This window comes from Oryctolagus cuniculus, chromosome 5 (assembly GCF_964237555.1).
Source record: "Oryctolagus cuniculus chromosome 5, mOryCun1.1, whole genome shotgun sequence".
NCBI classification, from domain to species: Eukaryota; Metazoa; Chordata; class Mammalia; order Lagomorpha; family Leporidae; genus Oryctolagus; species Oryctolagus cuniculus.
In genome coordinates this window covers 5,872,410-5,889,520 of record NC_091436.1, presented here as the reverse complement: position 1 = coordinate 5,889,520, position 17,111 = coordinate 5,872,410, and the positions used below count along the sequence as shown (strand labels likewise).

General features: G+C 38.5%; 1 protein-coding gene across 5 annotated transcripts in view; it reads left to right on the top strand.

Annotated features, from left to right (window-relative positions):
- PACRG (parkin coregulated) overlaps positions 1-17,111 on the top strand; it is a 578,050-nt gene that overhangs the window by 111,878 nt on the left and 449,061 nt on the right. For all 5 annotated transcript variants that reach the window (XM_017345476.3, XM_002714988.5, XM_051855185.2 and 2 more), the window contains exon 2: positions 10,172-10,306. In XM_017345476.3, the coding sequence (XP_017200965.1) occupies positions 10,172-10,306 (135 nt within the window). The remainder of the gene's footprint in view (positions 1-10,171; positions 10,307-17,111) is intronic.

The following is a 17,111-nucleotide window of genomic DNA, read 5'->3' as shown; positions in this document are numbered from 1 at the left end:
GCACACCGAGTTACTGGACAGATGGCAGTAATTGCACCAGTCCTAAGACTAACAGCCCAGTGCCCGAGTAACTCAGACACAGTGCAAGTCTCACCTATGACCTGCTTAATAGCAGTGTTTTCATGAATCAAAGTTTTAGGGTGAAGTTGACAAAAACAAGAATTTCATATTTTTTCATTTTATCATTGCAGAGTCTTAATAAGTTGATCAATTAGAATGACATAATATAGATTTTCCAGTTGAAGTGAAAATTTTAATTTTTTAAAAGCTCTGCTTCTGCAAAAGAATAAATAGAATAAAAAGAAAATTTCAAACTGTAAGATGAAGAATTTCAGAGAGCCTTAAATTTCTTCCTACTTACTATTATTAGTTTTGTGACCATATGACAGACACTGTGATCCGAGTCCTAAATCCATTACAGTACATTCAATAAATGTAGGCATAGAAAGTACTCTGTCATCTGTAGTCATTTCAAACTGCATTCAATATCTTGGTTCCCAAGTGCATTAGCTTTTATTAAAAGCATTCTACTGCAACATCTATTCTTCCTAATTGGTTTACAGATTGCCCCCACCATTCAAGCAAATCTTAATTGCATTTTCCCCACAAATCTGGTTTGATTTATGGTTCCTTTTTTGCTTTATGTTATTTATAATAAATCGGGGTAAAGTTCTTAAGACATGAAATAAAATTTACAGTGCTTCCTTTTCCATAAATATGGAACTTACTAAAAGATTCTTAGCAATATTTTGCTTGTTTTAAATGTTGTTTAGTCAAGTTACAACCATCTGTGTTGTTTCCAATAACATTATGCTTATTACCTTTCTAGAGTTAATTATATTCACTTGACTTTTTATGAGCAGATTTTTAGAATTATTTAGAACGAATTATGTGTAGCTTTTTAAGGATGTTATGTTGTTCTATGAGGCTTACGTGAGGTTATATGTGTACTAAAGATCAAAAATGGGATCTGTGGACAGAGTCTGCATAAAATTTGGTGATCCCACTGCCGCACTAAGAGATCAGATTGAAAATATTCTAATGGGTTTTACAAATTACAACTTTTGAGATGACAGGAGTTTATTTAGAATTGACAAAATTTTTAAAAATTCAAAAATAAGTAAACAACAAAAGTAGCCAGACAGTATTAACAAATATTCAAGAAAAATATATCCTCATTATTGAAGAATTATACGTTAGTGTGGATTATTTTGTAAAATATTTTTATAAATAAAGATTGTACATATAATTGTAGTTATGAAATAATTTCCATAAGGAGTACATGAACATTTGTGGCAAGAAAGAAGTGTAAGTTATCTATACCAATTTATAAAATACCTTCCAGGTTTTCTTAGAGTAGCATATGTTCATTTCCTGAAAAGTTTAATAGTTAGAATTTGCAGTTCAGAATCAGAAAGATTGTATTGTATTCCACATAACACAGAAAAAGAGAAATTGATTTTAAGAGAAATAACAGAGAAAATGGGGAAAGATAATAATCTCAGATAGATTTTTAGGTAAGTTACATATTTGGAGACTTACAGCAAAAATAATGATTTGACTTCTAGAAAAATTTGAAAGGGGTGATTAGCAGATGATAAGTAAGCAAAGCATCTGAATACTGGTAGGAGGCACCCCATGGGAACAGTTCAAAGGCCCCCCGTACTTGCGTTACTAATGGAGGCCAATTGGGGAACTTGAATGTCCCCTCCACCTAGCAGTAATGGGAGACTCATCTCCCTTCTCATTGGAGTGGTGCCAGAGCGTGGCTAGTGGGGAGTAAGGAATGTCATCACTGTCCGGAGGAAATGAAACCACCCATCGTGTTGTCACTGCAGACAACCTGGAGAGCAGTAACGAGGCACTCCTGCCCCTCCCAGCCAGGATAATGGAGGTGGGCGACTGGAAGATACTGGAACCACCACTCGTAGCCCCAGTGTTAATGAAGTGTTCCCTTCTTTGGGGTCAGTAAAGGCCACATAAGGCACTGAGATTCCTACCCTAATTTGACAGTCATGAGATGGCACCCTTCACCACATCCCTGACAGAGGGATGTCAGAATGCAGAAGCCAAATCATAAGATGGAAGACCCAGAGTCTCATAAAACACCAGATTTCCAGGTTTCAATAGAAAATCAGTAAATCACACCAAGAATTAGGAAGATCTCAACATGAACGAATTAAAAAAAGAAAAACACAATAGATGGCAATACTGAGATGACAGAAATGTTAGATGTATTTAAAACAATTTTAATATAGCCTTTGCCAAAAATACTTCAATGAGTAATTTTGAATATGTTCAAAACAGTGAAAATATGGAGTCTCAGAAAATAAATAAAAGACATAAAGAAGAACCAGGTGGGAATTTTATAAATGAAAAGTACAATTACTAATATTAAATTTAAAAAGTGAACATTTGGGCTCAATAGCAGAATGGAGGGGGCAAATGGAAAAAATTCACAGAGTTGAAGATGGAACTGTAGAAATTACATCAGAGAAAATAAACAAATACATATGAATAATCTCAGACACTAAACAAACTGGAACTAAAACAAAATGGCTACTATTGGTGCCATTGGAGTCCACAAGGAGAAGAGAAGAGATCATGCCTGGGAAAGTCAAACAAATCATGACTGGAAAAGTACCAAATTTGGCAAGAGACATCAACCTACGGATTCAGAAAGCTGAGCCAAGTTCAAATAGGAAAAGCCTAAAGGAGTGCATGTCAAAGCACATCACAATTAAACATTGAGAAACTAAAGAAAAGAAAAAAAAACTTGAAACCCTAAGAAAAACGTAATGCTTTATATATAACAGAAAATGGTGGATTTTTTTTTTTCATCAGAAGTTATGGAGGCTAGAGGAAATTGGAATAGTATTTTTCAAAGGCTTAAAGAAATGAACCATGAATCCCAGATCCTGTATCTAGCAAAAATACAGTTTCAGACATGAAAAGGAAATCAGAAATTCTCAGATGAATACAACTAAGAGAATTTGTCCTCACAAACCTACCCCCAAAAGAATGTCTATGGAAGTTTCTTAACAAAGAGAAAATTTTAAAGTAAGAACTTTGTGATATCACAAAGGGAGAATGAACACAATGAAATAATGATAAATACAAAGGACTTTATTTTTCCCGTTGCGTTTTCTAAATTATATTTGACAGTTGAAACTACTGAGATTTCTGATACAATTCTAGATGTACATAAGAAAATACTTCAGATGATTACAAATAGGTGAGGGTAATGAGGCATATAGAGAGATAAGGTTTATGCATTTTATTTGAGCTGGTAAAATAGCAACACTAGTAGATATTGTTCACTGTGTATATGAAAATGCAATACCTAGACAAATGACTAAAATGCTATATAGTGAGATATACTTGAAAACATAATAGATAAGGCAAAATGGAATTCTAAATATGTTCAAGTAACACACAGGGAAGCAGGGAAAAGAAACTAAAGGATGCAAAATAGAACAAACAAAACAAAAAAAAATGGCATGGCCTACTTAAACTTTAATACATTGATAATTACACTGAACGCAAATGGTTAAATATATTAATCAAAAGACTTAGATTGGTGGAGTGTATTAAAAACTATGACTCAATAATAAACTGTTTACAAAACAGCTCAGTTCAAATATGATGATATAATCAAATTGAAAGTAAATGGAAATGGAAAATGATATATGAAATAAGTACAAATCAAAAGAAAGTTGAGAGGCTGGCATTGTAGCGTAGACAGAAGGGCCACCATGTGCAACACTGACACCCCATAGAAGCACCGATTCAAACCCTGACTTCTCCACTTTTTAATCCAGCTCCCTGCTTATGCACCTGGGAAAAGCAATGGAGGATGGCCCAAGACTCTGGGCCCCTGCAGCTATGTGGGAGACATGGATAGGGCTGCTTGCTTCAGCCTGGCCTGGTACTGGTGGTTGTGGCCACTTCTGGTATGAACCAGTGAATGGAAGAGTCTACCTCTGTAACTCTGCCTTAAAGTAAAATTAAAAAGTAAAGTAAAATAGCCAGCACTGTGGCTCAGTAGGCTAATCCTCCGCCTTGCGGCGCCGGCACACCAGGTTCTAGTCCCGGTCGGGGCACCGGATTCTGTCCTGGTTGTCCCTCTTCCAGGCCAGCTCTCTGCTGTGGCCCGGGAGTGCAGTGGAGGATGGCCCAAGTCCTTGGGCCCTGCACCCCATGGGAGACCAGGAGAAGTACCTGGCTCCTGCCTTCAGATCAGCGTGGTGCACCGGTCGTGGCAGCCATTGGGGAGTGAACCAACGGCAAAGGAAGACCTTTCTCTCTGTCTCTCTCTCTCTCACTGTCCACTCTGCCTGTCAAAAAAAAAAAAAAAAAAAAAAAAAAAAGTAAAATAAAAGAGAAAGTTGGAGGACCTCTTACTATGGTACAGTGGGTCAAGCTGCTGCCTGTGATGCCAACATCCCTTATGAGTACTGATATGAGTCCTATCCTATCCAACCCCCTGCTAATGTGCTAATGCACCTGGGAAAGCAGCATATGATGACCTAAGTACTTGAGCCTCTACCACCCTGTGCAAGACCCTGATGGAGTTCCAAGCTCCTCACTTCAAGCCTGATACAGCCCTGGCCTTTGTGGCCATTTGGGTAGTCAATCAGTGGATGGAAGATATTTCTCTCTCTCTTTCTCTTTTTTTCTCTCTCTCTGTCACTTTCCCTTTTCAAATAAATGTATCAGATAAAATAAACTCCATGGGAAAATTTATATCAGTTATCATGTATCAGATAACGTAAACTCTAGGGGAAAAATTTTTTACCAGAACCAGAGAAGAACATTGTATAATGTGAAAAAGGGGTCAATTATGGGGTGACACCGTGGCTCACTTGGTTAATCCTCCACCTGTGGTGCCGGCATCCTATATGGGTGCTGGGTTCTAGTCCTGGTGGCTCCTCTTCTGGTCCAGCTCTCTGCTGTGGCCCAGGGTGGGGAAAGTAGAGGATGGCCCAAGTGCTTGGGCCCCTGCACCCGCATGGGAGACCAGGAGGAGGCACCTGGCTTCTGGCTTTGGATCCATGAAGCACCAGCCAGGGAGGCCATTTGGGGAGTGAACCAATGGAAGGAAGACCTTTCTCTCTCTCTCTCTCTCTCTCTCTCTCTCTCTCTCTCTCTCTCACTGTCTATAATTCTTCCTGTCAAATAAATAAAAAAAAGGGGGGTCAATTACGGGAACTTCCATATTGAAAACAAGGGTTGCTCTATAAAAAAGGCATAAAAATAGGGGCCAGCACTGTGGTGCAATGGGTTAAAACCCTAGCCTGCAGCATCGACATCCCATATGGGTGCTGGTTCGAATCCCGGCTGCTTCACTTCTAATCCAGCTCCCTGCTAGTGCTCCTGGGAAAGCAGTGAAAGATGGCCCAAGTCCTTAGGTACCTGCACCCACTGGAAGACCTGGAAGAAGCTCCTGGCTCCTGGCTTTGGATTGACTCAGCTCTGGCCATTGTATCCATTTGGGGAGTGAACCAGTGGATGGAAGACCTCTCTCTCTGTCTATACCTCTCTCTGTAATTCTGTCTTTTAAATAAATAAAATAAACCAAGATACAGTGTGGCCAAATACATGAAGTGCAAACTCTGTTGGAACTGAAGGGGGAAATAAACAAACACACAATTACAAGCAGAAACTTCGACACCTCTCACTCAACAATTGTTGTAATAACTGTCAGAATATCTGCAAGGATGTAGAATAGCATAACAGCATCATCAAGGAACAGTATCAAATAAATTTATATAGAACACTCTACCCAACACCAGCGTAGTACATGTTTGTTTCAAGTGGCCATGGAGCACCTGCCAGTATATATTATGAACTTGACAATAAAACAAACTCAAAATTTTTTAAAAATCATACAGATACTTCTAAATAATCCATAGATCTTAAGGGAAATTTCAAATACATTGTACTGAGTGAATATGAAGTGCTACCTTTCAAACGTACAGAACATAGCTGAGAGAGAAATTTATTGTACTAAATACAGACATTAGAAAGAAGGGTAAGTCTCAAATCAATAATCTAAGCTCCCATAAAGTGAACAGAAAAAGGAGAGCAAAAATCAAGCAGAAGAAAGAAAATAAAAATGATGAGAACATAAGTGGATGAAATTAAATACAGAGAAATAATAGAGACAAAGAATGGGCCTCTGTAGAAATAAATAAAATTGGCTACCTTCTAGGAAGACTGGCAGAGGGAAAAAAGCTGACACAAATTACCAAACATCAGAATGCATGAGTGAATATCATCACAGACCCTGCAGACATCAAAAAGGAAATTATAAATAATTTTATACTCATAAATTTTACAGTGTAGAGGACAAGGGCCATGACTGGAGTTGTGGCACAGCAGTTTAAGCCGCTGCCTGTGACAACGGCATTGCATATGATAGAGCCAGTTCTAGTCCCAGATGCTCTGCTTCCAATCCAGCTCCTGCCAATGTGCCGGGGAAACAGCCTGGATGGAGCTCCTGACTCCATGCTTCCGTCTGCCCAAGCTCAGGCCATTGTGGCCTTTTGGGAAGAGAACCAGTGGATGGAGGGTATCCCTCTCACGCTTACTGACTTTCAAATAAATACTAAATCTTTTTTAATATATAAAAATAATAGAGGCTAAGGCCAATTCCTCTAAAAATACAAGCACCATAAGTCACCCAACAGGAAACAGATCATTTGAACAGCTCTATAGCTGTTAAGGGAAACTAAATTTTTAATTAGAAAACTCCAAAACTCTATGTCAATAAATGATTAAAGAAAAAAATTACATGAGTATTTAATTGATACAGAAAACACATTTGACAATTTGAGCACGCATTCATAGTTAAAAACTCTGAGAAAAAATAGTGATAGATGTAAACTTCCTCAACTTGAGAAAGGTTGTGTACAAAACAGTCATAGCTTTATTCTTAACGGTCAAAAACAGAAGACCTTCAGATGACTTTTAGTGGTAAATGGTTAAATCAGCTGTGCTTCTGGCCTCAGAATCAGCCCTAAAGGCATTCGATCTGGCTAGAAAGCCCATGAGAGCATTTCAGGCATGGAAAGCCAAGACACTGTGACAAAAAAATGACCTAAATGAAAAATATCTGTGAGTGAGATCCCAGTGGAAAGAACGGGCCATCAAAGAAGGAGATACCTTTCTCTGAAGGGAGGAGAGAACTCCCACTTTGACTATGACCTTGTCTAAATAAGGTCGGAGTTGGCAAACTCAAGAGGCTTCCATAGCCTTGGCAGCTCATGACAAGAGCCTCGGGTGATTACTGATGCTATAAACAAGAGTGTCATTTGTTAAGTCAACAACAGGAGTCACTGTGCACTTACTCCCCATGTAGGATCTCCATCTTTAATGTGTTGTACTATAAGAATTAATGGTAAAACTAGTCTTCAAGCGGTACTTTATACTTTTTGTGTCTGTGTGGGTGCAAACTTTTGAAATCTTTACTCAGTATAGAGTTGATTTTCTGTATATAATTAAAAATGAATCGTGATGAAGAATGGGATGGGAGAAGGAGTAGGAGATGGAATGGTTTGCGGGTGGGAGAGTGGTTATGGGGGAAAGAACGGCTATAATCCAAAAGTTGTACTTTGGAAATTTATATTTATTAAATAAAAGTTTTCTATTAAAAATAAGTAAATAAATAAATCGACCATGCTACTTGCATACTCTCCATCATTAAAAAGCAGTAACTATTGATAAACACAGCAAGTTATCTGAATCTCCAGAGGTTCATGCTGAATGAAAAAAAAAAAAAAAAGACAATCCTAAAGGATTACACTGTTGTATGATTGTTGAAGTAACCATATTAGAGAAAGTGACACCAGCTCATTGTTGCTGGTGGGCACAGGGCAGAAGTATGAGAAGGTGAGGGGTCTGTGTGGGGGGAGCACTGCTCTGTAGTTTGTCAATGTCAGTAACCTTTTGTGACGCATCCCGTGGCTTCCCAAGATATTGACATTGGGGAAACTGAATAAACAGTACGTAGTGTGTCTGTTATTTCTTACAACTGCGTGTGGATCTGCCATTATCACAATAAAAAGTTATATAAGCAAATAAATGAGGCTTCTGCCGAGCAGTAATCAGTAGTCCACAGTAACATAGACACGTGTGTGTGCACCCGTTATATACATATTGTGCTGTAACTTTCTATAAATTTGTGTTTGTGCCTTCATACTGGATATATATGGCTAAGTTTTCTTGCTTTAGATTGTAGTCTATCATTTTTTGATAGTATTAAAATGCTGCCATTCTGGTAGATGGCAATCTTTTGTCTTTTAAATAACTTCTTGGCAAAATTAAAATCAGCAAATCCTTTATCAGTGTGATTCAGAACTTCCCACTCCATGAGTCTGCAAAGTCCAAGAGTCGTAGCTCCCCAGTTTCCGTAAGAGTGGTGCAGTTGAAACTGTTCTCCCTTGTGTAAGCCTTCAGCTGTGATCTGCACCAAAGTCATCAAATACAGGTGCTGATTTCACAGTGAATGAATTTGGCTGAACATGGTGGCTAATAATTCTAATACCACAACAAATTTCAAAGCTTCAATAACAAAGAGAGCTTCCTTCCCACTGGTGACAGCCAGCATCACCAGGTTACTTCTGTAATCATATACTGGGAATCTTGTGCTCGGTAGTAAATTATAAACGCTAATGAAGGCCTTTGTGTTACCTCACTCTGCAACTCCACTTCAGCATTTAATCTTCTTAATAAAACTCTTAATATCCTTCTCAATTCCAAGTATCTTTTTATATCTTATGAATACATACCTTTATGCATTAAATATATTTCTCATATCTAATGTATTTATTATATATTTTATTTTTATGTAAATTTAAAATATTTGCTACAAGTAAAAATTTTTACAAAAATATTAAAAGCTGATATATGCAAGATCTTAAAATATTGTTAAATTATTTCCTATCTTGTCCATATTAGGTATTATCAAAATAATGATTTCATTAAACTGGTACATAAAATGTCTACTTTTTTATACAAATAGGGAAAAAAATCATGCTTAGACTATATGTAAAGAAAAATACAGTTGGCTATAATTTTCTAAAGTTTTCATTTGTCATTTTGAATCTTGAAACCTATTGAATTAGTACAGATACAAATAAGACAGATTGAAAAGATATAAGTGTGAAAAAAATTTTAGGAACTATTACTCTAATGAAAATTTCATTTTGAGAGTCAAAGATTCTCATCTATGCTAATGTTTCTTTCTCATGAATTTGTGTTACCAAATGTAACTTAACACACACAAACATAGTAAGCTACTTTTTTTCTTTCCTTAATTTTTATCAGTTTTTATAGTTTCATTGTTAATATTCATGAGAACATAGTCCACCATTTGTGCATATATATACAAGGTCTGAAAAGAAATATTGTAAGTGTACTACTTTGGCATTCCACAAAGTATACTGTACCTGAGATTACAGTTTACAGTTACTGGAAATGTTTAAAGTTTTAACACACTGAATCTAGATACCCCAATAAAATTCTTTCCTTAAACATCAAGTCAGGACCACCTTCCTTCTAAGAAGGTAGTAGTTGGGGCTGGCGCTGTGGCGCACTGGATTAAACCTTGGCCTGAAGTGCCAGCATCCCATATGGGTGCCGGTTCGAGACCCAGCTGCTCCACTTCCGATCCAGTTCTCTGCTGTGGCCTGGGAAAGCAGTAGAGGATGGCCCAAGTCCTTGGGCCCCTGCACCCACGTGGGAGACCTGGAAGAAGCTCCTGGCTCCTCACTTTGGATCAGCACAGCTCTGGCCATTGTGGCCAACTGCGGAGTGAACCATTGGATGGAAGACCTCTCTCTTTCTCTCTCTGCCTCTCCTCTCTCTGTGTAACTCTTTCAAATAAAATAAATAAATCTTTTAAAAAAAAAAAAAAAAGAAGGTAGTAGTTCTAGGAATGCTTTCTAAAGTAGCTTGAAATAAACTAGAAACTTAATAGTGACCATAAAATAATTTTCTTCCCTCAATTTTTATATTTACAAGAGATAGCTGTTTTATCTTACCAGCAATGTTATCTTCCAACATTTTTATTCAAAGTGAACTATTTTAAAAAGACCCCCCAAAACAAAACTTCTCCCTCCCCCAACTATGCTTTAAAACTTGATTCCTGTTTTTTTATTCCTTTAAGGTGAGAGGCCCTCCAACTGCCGGGGCATTTAAAGAAAGACCAACCAAGCCTACAGCATTTCGAAAATTTTATGAGCGAGGAGACTTCCCAATTGCCCTTGAGCATGATTCGAAAGGAAACAAAATAGCCTGGAAGGTAAGTGAGGGCACAGCTGTGACAGCCAGCTGTGCCTGCTGGAGTGACATCTCCCACTGCCAAGCAAGCTTGGCTGCTAAGTAAATAAACTGGAGTCATGTCTTAGCAAAAGGAGGCTGGTGGGTAAGCTCTTAGAGAAAGCCCCCTGTGTCAGCCGTCCACCTTGACTAACAATTAAATTATAGCCTGCAAAGAGGGAAATGACAGAGTGCTTCCCTTGGAGAATTGTCTGCTGCCCAATTCATCTCTATTTTTATGAGAACCTAGCAGCCCAGCCTGTTTCAGGCAGTCCATCAAATGATGCAACTGGCAGCTGGATAAGGAGAGCAACAGCCATTTATCTCCCCCAAATTTCACCTTCCTGCAGGACACTTCCAAATGGAAGCTTTAATTACCTAAATGGATAGGTCAAGATTGTGTGCTCCCTGGAAATGCAGAGTAGAATACAAAGAAGGCAGAGCCTTCCTCCCCAGTCCCCTCTCTCCCAGCCGGTGTCAGCCCGCGCCGGGGCTGTCATACGTGCCCTGTTAGAGGCTGACCTCCACTGCCGAAGCCATTACAGCACCGACATTCTTCTGACAAAAGGTTAATTGGCTTCAAAATAAATGTATTGCCTAATGACTCCATTCTAATGTGGCCGTGTTTCTTTCTAAAAGGCCCACTGATGTTATTTGTAAAAACTTGCCAATCTCTTAAGTGGAGGAGGCTTTTACATTTAATTTGAAAAATGAATGCTGATCTCTAACTGGCTTCTACTATTTAATTATTTTTGTTATCAGCCACTTTGCTTTAGGTGATATTTATCGGCTAGAAGTGCTTCTCTGCCTGCAGAGCAAAGCAGTCGCTTGCATATGAGAGTCACATCAGGTTGAGGAAAACAAAAGGTTTTGGCCAAATAGCAGTTAACTCAAGCATTGACACCTTTGACTAAAAAGTCCAGTAGCCTTATCTGAAGGTGGATGGAGGCACTGTTTATTATTAGGAACAAATACATTTATGTTAAAAAGTAAAATAATCAGATTGAAGAATTTGTCCAAGTAAATAGCTTAGAAGTATGCATTGAAATGAACTTCTCTGCAAAAACTGAAAAAATTGTTGGCATTAAATCTAGTATGTCTTGAAAATATTGTCACATTATTATCAAATATTTCTAAATCTTGAGCAATCATCTGTTATTCATTTATTGAATTTAGGATTATTCTAAGTTATAAGAGAAACCTTGTGGTATCCTTGTCATTAAACCTTCAGTTTTCTAAGAGGAGGGATGGAGTGTTGAGTAACATTATCTTGCATTTAATCATCCATATCTGAATGTGAATTTGTTAAAGGAACACATACTTACAATGAAAAAAAAGAGAACATAGCAATTATAACTATTTTAGATACTTTGGTCTTAATGTAAGGCGTAGTTTAAAGTTTTGCTGTGATTTGGACCTTCGTTTCTATTTGATGACTTACATTGATTTTCCATTTGCTTATCTATGTACTGATGCATGATGAATTACATAGATTTCCCCTTTTCTTGTTTTCTTATCTATGTACTGATTCATTCAGGATAACACATTGGGAGTTCTCAATGACATGATTCCTGTTGTGTAAAAGAATATTTCTTAATTCTTTGTAAAAAGTGAATGAGTGTATTTTGGCTTTATAAGTAATTATAGCCTACATATAAATTGTATTAGTAAAAATAATTTATACAATTTATTTTTACCTGTTCAAATAATTTGAGGAATAATTTTTAGAAGTGTCAGAACACTAGAAAAAAATTATCTTGAAAGTAAATTATTAATAAGAATATGGGATAAAACATTTTGCCTTACCTTTGATAATCCAACAGTTGGTAGGGATATAAAGGAATGTAAACTGCTTTTCTTTTCAGGGTTGTATTAATTTTTAAGCTACTATTTGTTATAGTACTGATTCAGCAAGTAGAAAAGTCATAATAAGGAGGAATCAATTTACTTGCTGTCATTGATAGTATAATGGCATAACTTTAGAGACACATCTTATTTATTTCAGAACCTGTAGACTTCTACTATTTAGGGCTTTGCTGCTATTTTCAATTCTACTACTGTAACTAAACATAAGGCATTGATATTATTAAACATAGGCTTTTGAACATTCTCTCAGTCTATTCATGTTTATTCCTTGGTACATTTACTATGGGGACAGTCTGGTGCTGTGTAGGGATAGAGGACTTTATAAGTATGACATTCCTGAAGAAGGGGCCTGGAATATTAAAGGAACTACTTTCCTTCCCCCCCACCAAAGGAAAAAACAAAAAACAAAAAACAAAAAAATGAAAACCCTGCACTGTACCCCTCTGTACACTGGGGCAGAATGCCAGTAGTGCCATAGCTCTTCTTTCTGAAGGCTCTCGAGTAGCAGTGCTTCGCCAGGAGAGCAGGGGTCTCCTTCAGCACTCTGGGATTCCCTTAGGACCCCAGGAGGTCTGTGAGTGCCTGAAACGAGTATGCTGGTGATAAGAAGGTCTGTTTTTTTTTTTTTTTTTTTATCAGCTTTTAAGAGGCCTTTGCCTCTGAAATGCTTAGGACTCACAGCCTTCAGCTGTGATGAAGTCTGTTCCAGCATCCCGGGCTCATTCCTGTCTTTAAAGTTTCTGGCGTGGGACTCCCTGCCCAAGTTACCAAATTTCCCTTCTACGTGTTCTGGATGAGCTGACCTGATCATCACCATGTTAGAAACACCAGGCATTCTTGAACTAACAAGGGCATTCTGTGATATCGCCTTACACAAAACCTAAAAGCCAAAAAATAGAAGAGGGAGAGATGGGTAAATGTTTTTAATGTTTAGCTTTCTTAGTCTCAGCCTGAACTGATGAAACAATTCAGTGCCCATTTGTTCCAGATGCCCAAGCAACCAGGCAGACTGAACGCTGTCCCCTGTCCTGTGTAGTATATTCCTTATGGTATCTCTGAAGATCACAGCAGTGTCCAATACAACTTACTTCGATGGTGAAAATGTGCTCCGTTGACACTGTCTCATCCAGTGCTACTGGCCATATGTGGCCGTTAAGCATTTGAAATGTGTCTACTGGGACTGAGGACCTGAATTTTAATTAGTTTTAATTAATTTTAATTTAAATAGCCACATGGTAACCACATTAAACTGTACAGCTCTAGATTAAAATAATGGCAGTCAAAAATAAGTGCTTGAATCTGCTACCCAAATAAAAGCCTATAGCTATGTTCTCATCTTAGTTATGTATATTTATCAGAAATTCCTCAGTAAATATGAGAAAAATTCTGTAACATGTCCGTACTTACAGTAAAATTTTCTGTATACTTATTGATGGGAAGTTTGTTATATGTGAAAGATAAATACTGTTGGCGGCACTGCGGCTCACTTGGCTAATCCTCTGCCTGCGGCTCTAGCACCCCAGATTCTAGTCCTGGTTGGGGCATTGGATTCTGTCCCAGTTGCTCCTCTTCCAGACCAGCTCTCTGCTGTGGCCCAAGAAGGCAGTGGAGGATGGCCCAAGTGCTTGGGCCCTGCACCCGCATAGGAGACCAGGAGTAAGCATGTGTCTCCTGGCTTCGGATCAGCGCAGTGCACCGGCTGTAGCAACCATTTGGGGGGTGAACCACCGGCAAAGGAAGACCTTTCTCTCTGTCTCTCTCTGTCTAACTCTGCCTGTCAAAAAAAAAAAAAAAACCAAAAAAAAAAAAAAAAAGAAAAGAAAAAGAAAAAAAAGAAAGAAAGAAAGGTAAACACTGTAAATTTGATCCAAAATATGAAATTTACCAGGAAAACCATGGAATGGAATAAATTTTTTATCCACATTTTCCTTATTTTTTTTAAAAGATTTTATTTATTTATTTGAGAGGTAGAGTTACATACACTGAGAGGGAGAGAGAGAGAGAGAGAGGTTTTCCATCCACTGGTTTACTCCCCAAATGGCTGCAATGGCCAGAGCTGAGGTGATTCAAAGCCAGGAGCCAGGAGCTTCTTCCAGGTCTCCTGTGTGAGTGCAGGGGCCCAAGCACTTGGGCCGTCTTCTACTGCTTTCCCAGGCCATAGCAGAGAGCTGGATTGGACAAGGAGTAGCCAGGTCTAGAACCGGCATCCTAACCTACTGCACCACGGTGCCAGCCCCCTAATCTGCATTTTTCAAGCATGACTGAAGAATTCTTGCCAATCAATGGTTATAGCCATAAGAAGGTATAAAAGTTGTTTAAACTAAACATTTTAATCTGCTTCTTCCTCTACATTTTTCTGAACTTCACTAACATTCAAGAAACTGCTTATTCACCTGTGGGTATCTTCAAGAGCCACATTATAGGCATGGGAGTGAAAAAGAGCTGCACAGTCTGGATAAGTCCCCAAGTAGACCACTGGCATGAGCAATGCAAATGTTAAAACTGTGTTCTCATCTTCAGTTTCCCATAATCCTATAATATGAATCACATGCTTATAAGACTGAGCTGGGTTAGGAGGTGGGCCCCACTCTAAGTTTGCATGTGGAAATTGTGTAGAGAGGAAAAACGTTGCATCAACTTGCCAAACATTCAGAACACTCTGCTGGACACAGAGTGACGAGAGATGTAAATGTAGATGCAAAGAAGTTTTGAATTGCACTAAAACTACATCGTGACACATGAGTCAGAGGAGAGTGTGAACTCTGTTCTCTTACTTCACCTCCGGGCATCCTTGGCTGCCCCTGCACACCGGGTCTCTAAGTCAACCTGGAGGCTTCCTCTCACCTTCTACTTCCTCCCCTCCTTCTACTTCCTTTTGTTCTTCTTCCTTCAATTCCTCCTCTCCCTCTTCATTCTCCTCTTCCTCTTCCTCTTCTTTCTCTTCACCTTCCTCCTCCTGCCTTTCCTCTTGTTGGTCCTCACTTTGAGAAATCCATGTTCCCCTCTATAATTTTACCAGGGCTCCTTCTGGTTCTCTGTTGGGCAGAAACCTGAAGTCATTTGTAGCGTTCATCTGAGTGAACTTGAAATAACAATCATCACTTACACACTTAATAAAGAACTTAAATATGAATCATAGGTGGCACTGTGAGATTCATCAGTTTAGTATGAATTCTGATTTCAAGTCACTGTTTTGAATAGTATGTAAATGCAAGTCATTTAAAATAATCACTTCAATAGAGGCCTCGAGACAGTTGAGCAAAATATCGTAGGCACATCAGATTTTTAAAAATAACTATATACTATCATAAACTATTCATTTATCTTCGAGATTTTTCTCATTTTCTGCATTCCTATTTTTCCTTTGTTTTAAATGTAAATGATTTTCAGGAGTCACTTTTAAATTTTTTTTACAACTGATACTCTTTTCATGTTAATGTGATAATTAACACAAAGATATCAGATTCAATGTAGTTCATAGATACAATCCTAAGAATATAGGAGTCACTTATTCTGAAATAAATTAATAAAGCATAAGCAGGTGTACGTGAGAATGGACTTGGGTAGCCTCTACTCAATGTTCGAAATGTGTCTTCCTCGCTGGCCTGTTGGAGACACATAAAATTTCACTACAAAAGCATAATTACCCTGAGGTCATTTGATTAATACACAGTTACCTCCTGATGAAAGGTTGTGTCATAAGACTTTGTTCTATAAAAAACTGATGTAAGTTCAAATTAATTTCATCAGACAACCACAAACAATTTTCTAATACTTTTTATCAATGATCATTTATATGAACATGTCATTGGCATATATTTTATATCCCACATTATTCCAAAATTTAAGTAGTCTTACATGAACTATAAAACACACAATGTTAGCAAAAATAAGACAGATGAGAGCAAATGAAAAACAGGACCTAAAATGTACCCCAAATCACAATTACTGAGAATAGGCGTGTCCTGAAATCCTCTCAGGCAAGGACCTGAGTCTGTGGCTCTGGCTGGTTTGCTCCCTTGTCCTTGGCCCTGGAAGGGTGTCTGGAGCAGAGCAGGTGCTCAGTGGTGTCTGTTGAGTGAAGGTGAAGCGTTGCTGGAGCCGGCTGTTTTTAAGTTTTACTGCTCTACACTAGACTTCATGACCATGCCGCACACTCTCTGGGCTTCATTTCCTTATCTGTGACAACAGTGTGCCAGATGATTTCTATGACCTTTAAAATTATTATTTTTTAAAAATTTTCATTTACCTCTTATTTAAAGGGCAGAGAGACATACAGACAGACAGGTCTTCCATCCACTGGTTCACTCCCAAGTACTCATAACAGCCAGGACTGGACCAATCAAAGCTAGGAGCCCAGAACTCGTTCTGGGTCTCCTGTATGGGTGCGAGGACTCAAGTGCTTGAACTGTCACTTGCTGCCTCCCAGAGTCTGCATAAGCAGGAAACCAGAATCAGGAGTGGCTCCAGAGCTTGAACCCAGGCATTCTGATAATGAACTCTGGGGAATCCCAAGCGTGTCTTTAACAGGCCAAACACCCACTGCCCCGTGACCCTTTTCAATTATGGGAATTCAATGGTTTTTGTTTCTTGGTTATTAAAATATTTGTATTTTGAGATGATCATGCAACAGTCTAAAGAATAAACATTGGGTAAAATGTTGCCCAAGACCCACCTCACAGTAGCAAACGGAACGATGAACAGCAGCAGCAGCAGCAGCGTGGAAGCCAGTTTCAGGAGGGCTGAGCCCTGTCCTGAGGCTGCTCCTCTGATTATCCACCAGTGCTTCCTCCAGAGACCGCTCAGTTCTTGAAGCTCACTTCCAAAATGACAAGTTCATTTCTCTCTCTAAATGACTTACAGTATATGTCCAACTTGATTATCAATCAAAGAGAAGGCTGTGCATACGTTAAATACTTCAA